The sequence below is a fragment of the Camelus ferus genome, chromosome 34 (genome assembly GCF_009834535.1).
Source record: "Camelus ferus isolate YT-003-E chromosome 34, BCGSAC_Cfer_1.0, whole genome shotgun sequence".
In the NCBI taxonomy this organism is placed as follows: Eukaryota; Metazoa; Chordata; class Mammalia; order Artiodactyla; family Camelidae; genus Camelus; species Camelus ferus.
In genome coordinates, this window is record NC_045729.1 from 4,299,209 (window position 1) to 4,307,558 (window position 8,350).

At 41.1% G+C, this 8,350-nt stretch overlaps 1 protein-coding gene across 2 annotated transcripts in view; it reads left to right on the forward strand.

The window, feature by feature from the left end:
* Nucleotides 1-8,350, forward strand: part of TM7SF3 (transmembrane 7 superfamily member 3) — a 31,559-nt gene extending 23,209 nt beyond the window's left edge. For both annotated transcript variants that reach the window (XM_032472803.1, XM_032472804.1), the window contains 4 exons: nucleotides 95-247; nucleotides 3,634-3,731; nucleotides 4,336-4,498; nucleotides 6,235-8,350. In XM_032472803.1, coding sequence (XP_032328694.1) covers nucleotides 95-247; nucleotides 3,634-3,731; nucleotides 4,336-4,498; nucleotides 6,235-6,497 — 677 coding nt within the window. In that variant the 3' untranslated portion in view covers nucleotides 6,498-8,350. The remainder of the gene's footprint in view (nucleotides 1-94; nucleotides 248-3,633; nucleotides 3,732-4,335; nucleotides 4,499-6,234) is intronic.

Below are 8,350 nucleotides of genomic sequence, written 5' to 3' on the forward strand. Positions count from 1 at the left end.
CACCCGAGCGACAGAAAGGCTAAGGCTGGCTCTGGGGACAGCACCGTGTGTCTAGGCGGCCTTTGATCCCCGGTTTTCCTCTCCCCTCGTGCAGTCCTGCTGGCGCTGACCGCCGTCGCTGGAAGCGTTGGTGGGGTCTTCTTGGCCGCCGTGTGGTGGCGATTCGGGGTCCTCGCACCCTGCCTGCTGTGTGTCGGACTCGTGCTGGGCTTCCTCGTCTCGTCAGTGACCTTCTTCACTCCGCTGGGTAGGAGATGCCCAACTAATGTTTTGTGTGTGTTCAGTTTACTGTTTTAAAGACTGTTTCGACCCTCCACGCATACTGCTGCATCCGGGATTCAGGGCTTCTCCTGGAGAATTCTGGACATTGGGGATGAAAATGTGGCACTTTTGGGAGAGTCAGTACTCATAAGAGTCCCTCTGTCTTCAAAGATGAATTATACAACCTCTTTGGAGGTGGCTTTGTACCTGTTTGTTGTGATAACGTGTGTGTGAGTTAGAATTAATGAAAGCAGAGGGGATTGTTAATATATGGCACAATGGTGGGTTTTGTTTGTTATTTTTTTAAAACCCTGGAACTCTTTCTTCAAGTGACTCTTCAGCAGGAGCCCAGTACATCCCACGGATACATTCGGTGCTGCTCTGATGGCAGCTGAGTTGGGGAACCTGATGCTTGGTTCCCGGTGTACTCTTACACCCCTGGCCTCTGCTCCCACCCCTGGCTAGACCCCGAGTGTTCCTAAGGCACCGACTTGCAGTCCTCCTAGGACTGTAGCTCAGGGATGGTTCTGCGGATTTTTTTAGTTAACTTGTAAGTTGACTTTCTCTTGTAGGGGAGAAAAATTTTCCTTCTGCCCTTCCAGGTTCTTTGGCTGCTCTAATAGTTAAATTGACATAAGACAGCGTATAGGAGGAAAACAAATTGAATTTCGTATGTCCTGGAGTCCCATTTAAAAATATAAACCCAGAGGCAGTTCAGCAGTTGAGGCTTATCTGCCGTCCTGAGCTAAGACATGAAGGGAGTCTGGGGCTTCAAAGGGGAGGAGGGCAATTCAGAGGAGCTTAAGAAGAGCAGGTGTTTGGTGGTCAGATGTTTGCCCCGCGATGCAGCTGAGTCTTGCAGATAAAACGCTATCTCTGGTAGTTGCTTGCTTTCTGGGCCAATCCCCACGATCTAAATTCTTTTAGGCAGTAGAAGGGGAGAAACGTTTTTCCTGAATCCCAGGGTCTTGATTGTCTTTAGCACAAAATAATCCACATGCCCAAGGGGCACATTTTAGGGTGGCCTATTCTGTCCTCCGTCACTTTGCAGTTGTACAGTACCTTACACTTCCTGGTTGTTGTCAAAACTGCAAAAACAAAGAGGAGTATCTATAGTCAAAGGTTCTCTATTAAGCTATTTCTTGTGATAATGTTTAGTTCTTATATTTCAATATCAGATTAGAGGTTATGGGAATGTTAGATATAAGAATAGGTGTCTCCTCAGATGAATGGAGAAAGAAGATGTGTGTACACACACACATACAGAGACACACACACAACATGGAATACTACTCAGGCATAAAAAAGAATGAAATAATGCCATATGCAACAACATGGGTGGACCTAGAGATGATCAAACTAAGTGAAGTAAGTCAGAGAAAGACAAAGATCATGAGATATCACTTATTTGTGAAATCTAAAAAAATGATACAAATGAACTTATTCACAAAACAGAAACAGACTCACAGGCATAGAAAATGAACTTAAATTGTTACCAAAAGGGAGAGTTGGGGGAGGGATAAATTAGGACTTTGGGATTAAGAGATGCACACTACTATATATAAAATAGATAACCAACAAGGACCTGCTGTGTAGCACAGGGAACTGTATTCAATGTCTTGTAATAACCTATAATGGAAAAGAACTGGAGAAAGAAAAAATATATATAAAACCAAATATATATGTATATATATATATAAACTTATATATATATATATATAAAACCAAATCACTTTGCTGTATACCTGAAACTAACACAACATTATAAATCAACCATACTTCAATAAAAATTTTTTAAAAGAAGAATAGCTGTCTCTTGAGGCTGTCCACTCTTGAGAATGCAGGATACAGAGAGCAGTTGGCTCTCTAAAGATCTTTTTAAGACCAGAGAGAATTGCTGACCTGTGAGTTTACTGACCATTCCAAGGCCCTTTGTTCTGGTTTTAGCAAACCTATAGCCAAGTCCATTCCCACAGTCCCCCTTACAGGCAGCTTTTTAATCTACCTGCAAAGTAGCATTGTTTAGATTTGGCCAGATGACAGATCCACAGGGATGTTCGTTGACAATGCAGGTTCAGGACGTTAGAAGCGCTAAATCAAATACCGCTTAGTGAGCTTCCTCCCTTTTCGTTAATGCTTGGAGGATGGAGGGGTGATTGGTTAGAGTTTTTTATAGCTAATATGTCAAACTGTCTTATTTTTAGTAGCTAATGCATATGAACTATCTCATTGCTCAAGGATATTTAGGGTAAGTGTCTCCTTCATGAGAGTGGGTGCAAACTCCTATTTTTAAGCATTAAAATTTGAAAAGTCTTTGGCTGACCTCTCAGATCTAATTAAATGACTGTTTTCACCTTATTATGTGGCTCACAAAGAGCTTGTACTCTGAAAGGGTCAGTCTTCACAAGCCTGGGTCATAACTACTATTTTTAATCCCTGGATTCCTCGAAAGACTTTTTTTTAAAGCCCCATGTGTATTTTGTGAAGGTTAGTATAGTTGAACTAGAGAAGATGGTCCACACACTCCCTGCAGCGGGTTGGAGTTTGTTTTCTGAGATTGTGGGGTCTCCAGGTCAGATCCCCTGACCACGGAACCCCTACTCTTGGCACATGGGTCTCAAGATGCATGGCCACCTCCAGTTGGACTGAGTGCTGGTGCCAGTGTCATATTAAATAATTCTCAGGCTTATCTTCTTGCTATTTAAGCATAATTTATAATAGGAGTTCTAATGTATCCATCATGAGTCACCCCGAGGTGTGCCGAGTTTTGGAGAGGGTTTAGTAGGGCAAATAAGAGGCTGGCTCCTGTCTCTCATCATGCCTGAGGAAATCGCATCTCCAGTGTGCAGTCGCTGGGCGGGAAATGAATTGATGGTAAAAATCTCTTCAATGGATTTTGCTGCTGTATTGCAGTTCATATGGTTAGCTCTGAATGCCACTTGTATTTTTCACTTTGCAGAACAAAATCATGGAATTGTAGACACTGATAGTGAGAAAGGATAATTTGGAGCTTGGAGATGGAGTAGTTCAACCTTCTTACCTCATAGGTTAGGAAACTGAGACCCAGCATGACAGCTAATGAAGGGAAGAGCTTGGACTAGTCCAGCCTCTTCTAAATTATCCTGGTCATAAGTGCAGAGCATTTACCTACTTGGTTTTCCTCCCACTCCTCTACCTTCTTCGAACGTACCCTTCAAAGGGGACTGTATTGACTGTTAAATGAAAAAAATATCAATTCATTTCTAATCGCCAATGTAGTCCCTGGTTGTTACATGAAATCTTCAATGTGTATCTGTGTTCATGTGTTGAGAAAGTGAAATTTGACTTAGTGAACCTGTTTGTGTACCCTTGATTTTTTTTTTGCTTTTTCAGGAAACCTAAAGCTTTTCCGTGATGACGCAATATTCTGGGTGACCTTCTCTTGTATAGCTGTTGTCATTCCAGTGGTTTTCATAGGCTGCCTAAGAATAGTAAGTGAGAAAGGATATGTTTTATGGGGTCAGTTTATTCCTTCTATTCTCCCGGGCCTTCATTTGTTCACTTGTTGCATCATTTTGCATTTTTATTCACTAGGGAGAGTCTGATAATCTGTATCAGATGATTGATTTTTACATAGCCTGGTTGCTGCGAAAGCGAGAGAAGTTCTAGTTACGATTACCACCCTGTTTTTTTCCATCAAATAGAGCAGGCATTCATCATGCTCATCATGCTTTTAACAGTGGAAGCAGAGAAGGTAGGGCTTACAGTAATGCCACCACCAGATGGGTGGTTAGTTTCAGCTCTCTCTCCAGAGGAATGGTTCTTCATCTAATTAGAGTTCATTGTTGAAGCTCTTTCGTAGAGAAGATATTTCCTATGATGAGGGAACGTGTGTTTTACGAACTGTGGGTGTTGCAGGTTCTTTGCAGTTCATCTTCTCAGAGAACAAAGCTTCACTCAGCTCTAAGACTTGGTTCCTCTTCATGTGCCCTGAGGGAGCGGAAGTGGTTCCCGGAGACTGAGGCCAGTGGTGCGAGTTCAGAGCTATTATTGTTCTGCCAGAGGTGATGCCTAAACCCTTCTGTTCTTCCCCAGCTGAACATCCTGACTTGTGGACTCGTTGGCTCCTATTCGATGGTCCTGGCCATTCACAGTTACTTGTACACGAGCCTTTCTTACATCACTTTGAACGTACTCAAGAGAGCGCTCCACGTGGATTTCCGCGGGGCTTTCCTAAACGTGCCTTTTCAAACGAATGGTAAGACTCCAAATCCAAGAACCAGAGTGATAGTCAAATAGGAACAGTGGCCCACCTGTGCTAACGAGAGCACTCGGTAACTAGATTGGAAGAAGGATTCCCTGGACCAAAGGAGGAAACTCACAGAGTACAGATGCCTTTAGTGTCCTGTGTCAGTGATAACTTATGATCCCGGGAGCAGAGAATTTAAATTTGTAAGGTGGTCGAAGTTCATGCTTCTAAAAATCTGCTCTGTGGACTTCATTAAGACATTTCTAAACCAGAATTACTAAGATTCACCTGGTCAATTCCTAGTTGAGGGGAAAATGCTGAGAATAAAGCTGTTGCACCCCTGAGGAATTGGGGTGGGATAAGGGGTGAGAATGACAACCTGATTTTGTAAGCTGTTCCCTTGTTTCCCGCCTGTAAAGAAGCAGGTAATTTGCTCATCAAAAGTGAGAAACAGACGCGGAGACATAGTAAACAATCTTATGGTTCCCTGGGAAAGGGAGTGGGAAGGGATAAACTGGGGAGATTGAGATTTGCAAATGTTAACCACTATATATAAAAATAGATTAAAAACAAATTTCTTCTGTATAGCACAGGGAACTATATTCAATATCTCGTAATAACCTTTAATGAAAAAGAATATGAAAATGAATATATGTGTATATATATATATTTATATATATGCATGACTGGGACATTATGCTGTACACCGGAAACTGACACATTGTAACTTACTATACTTCAATTAAAAAAGAATTTAAAAAAAGAAAAGGAATATATATGTATAAATGAATCACTGTGCTGTACAGAAATTAACTCAACATTGTAAACTGACTATACTGCAATAAAAAAAAGATGTGCTGAGATTTAAAACTTTTTTTTTTAAAAAAAGGTTAAAGTGATTTTTCAATCAGTAATTGTATGGTTTCCTCAACTGTAAGAGTCTGCCCGTTAAAACTTTCCATTAACTTTTTGAAGGGAAAAAAAAATGACTACTGAATCAAATGTTCACCAAGGTTTATGATACGTTGGTTTCAGAAATGTTAAAATAGAGAGGATGGAAGAGCAGGTCTTAGAATTGAAGACCCATAATCCGATTGTGATTGTTTTGAATATTTAAGGGCAAGTCTTTCCCTCTGCTGTCCTCAGCCTGCCCACGTTGTTTGAGAGGTTGACAGTGGAGACCTTGAAAGCCATGTGTCTTGGAAGTTTGACAATATTTTGCCAAGCCTTTTATTGGAAGCTCAGTACAATTTGTTGAATCTCTTCATGCATTTCTATACCCATCCTACCCAAGGGGGATGGATATAGAAATACCATACAGGTTCGAATGGGGAAAAACAGCATGGTGGCCTCTAATGTTCCATGATGTACATTAGTGAGGTACACCTAGATCACTGCCTTTTCCCCACCTCCTCTGGAGAAACACAACAAACAGCTCTGCCTGTGGGCACTAGTCACAAGATATTGGAATGACAAGGATCCAAACAACTAATTCCTTTACAACCTGTCTGGATTTCAAATGCCTGTAATAGGAAATTCCTATTTTAAAATGTGAGACCAGAGCTTCCTCGCTCATTCCTTGGTTTGTAGGTGAGGAAATACACGTACGTTTGGACTGACTTACCAGAAAGCCTAATATTAACTGAGGAAGGATGAAACGGAGGGAGGCTAGGCAGTGTTGTGTTAGATCTGTGTTAGGTTTTAAAATTCGAGAGTTCACGCTGCGCTTTTCTCCTGGCTTCTAGACTTCATTATCCTCGCAGTGTGGGGGATGCTGGCTGTGAGTGGCATCACGTTTCAGATTCGCAGAGAAAGAGGGCAGCCGTTCTTCCCTCCCCACCCCTACAAGCTGTGGAAGCGAGAGCGAGAGCGCAGAGTGACCAACATCCTGGACCCCAGCCACCACATCCCTCCGCTGAGAGAGCGGCTCCGCGGCCGGTTGGCCCGGATCAAAGAGCTCTTCCGGAAGGAACAGCCCGCCGGAGAGAGGACGCCCCTGCTTCTGTAGAGGCCAGCGGGCTGGCGGCACAAGTGTGATCTTGCAGCGCGGCCCAGGCACCGCCTCGGAGTTGGTGTTGACGGCCGGCTGCTGAGAAACCGGCCTCTGCACCTGCGCTTTGTACAGTATTGTGGTGTCCTTGTGGGCATGGGGTAAGGGTGTGCTGGGGAGATGACAGTAATTCTCAGTCAGAGTGAGAAGGATGACCAAAAATGCTGGTAGGGAGGTTTTTCCTTATTACCGAATGCCTAAGAAATTCCCCTCTGGTTTATAAATATATGATCAACTTATTCCGTTAAATAAATACACTCAAAAAAAAAAAAAAGAAAAAAGAAAAATTAAAAATCAGTTGTTCTGATATTCTTTTTATAACTCCTGGAACAATTCTCTCACCTGACTGTCTAAACTCTGGGGCTGGGGCGCAGAGGGTGGTTTTATTTAAGGCTTGGACTGTATTTTTATTTGCTACTGTGTTTAGAGGATTCAATACTGCACCTTTGAACTTCAGAGTACAAAAGAGGTAGAACCAACTTATTTTCTTACTAAAAGCAGTCTGATTACTTAGTTGCACCTTTCTTAGTATCCTGTGTTATCAAAAGATACCACTCTTTTGTTTATTTAATTGTGGTAAAATACATACTTACGTTCCAGTCATTTTTAAGTGTGTAGTTCAGCAGGTACCCTTTGTCTTTGCCTTTTATTGCCCCAAATGGTAATTTAAATAGCTAAATTATTTCAATTATTTGAAAATAGGTCAATTTATATGAATAATACAACTTCTATATGAATGATTTATTTATATTCCAGATTTAAAAAGGGCCCTTTTTTTTCCCTTTCAAGACCTTTTAAAATAATATTGACAGTTGATCTCTAGTAAACTGTATTAGATGACATAAGAATTGTTTTGTTGTTAGGAAAGAGGTTGGCTCCTAACTTCATCTACATGTAGTCCCATTACTAAGGAAATCTTTAAAAAATCTGCGTTTTGTAGTTCTTTCTGCTAAATGAGTTGTTAGAGCATTGATGTAAAATACAGTTTCAAAACATTTCTGTATGAAGCCTTCGTGCTCTCTGTGCTTCAAAGTGATAAGGGGGGATTCAGAAGGGATTCAGGTGTTTAATAGAGCTGCTTTTAATGAGGACCTTGGATTCTGTAAGGAGAGTCTCTTCGGTTTTGACTCTTTTTTTGTCCACCACGAGGCACTCGGATGCCCTGGGTTGCGTCCCTACTCCTCATGGCCTTTCCTCTTAACTTTCAGAGCCTCTCCCCAGGTTCTGCCTTGGATTCGAGGCTGGTGACTCTGACAAGCCTGGGTGATGGTGAGCCTGGGTGTGGTTGCTGCATTTCCACTTGTGAGTGAACCACTGTTTAAACGATGCTGCTTCTAAGAGTTTTTCAAAATAGATTTTTGAAGTTTCAGTTGACTGGAAAATTTTCAACTTTTGCTTTTCAAAGTGTTTTGGAAAGGCTGAAACAAAATGAAAAAAAATTTATAACTAATCCTTTCTGCTTTGAAAAATTATACACAATTGTTCGTTTATTTATTTTGTAAACTTCACTGTTTAGATAACTTCAATAACACTTAAACGTGAAGAGAAAAATATTTTTTTTTATAATTCACCATAGGGATTCTGGCTTCTGCCATATCACTGTAAATTCTAACAAAGTTACATGGAATATTTGTGAGTTATTTTCTATACCATCAAAATGCACTGCCAGTGAGGATTGTAAAGACAGAACACACTTTCTTGGGGGGGGTAAGGGGTTACAAATTGTTTAAAATTTTTCATGATAATTTGTGAGTAATAAAAAGCCAGTTTGTATAATTTTTTAAATAATAAATACCTATTTTGAAAAAAAA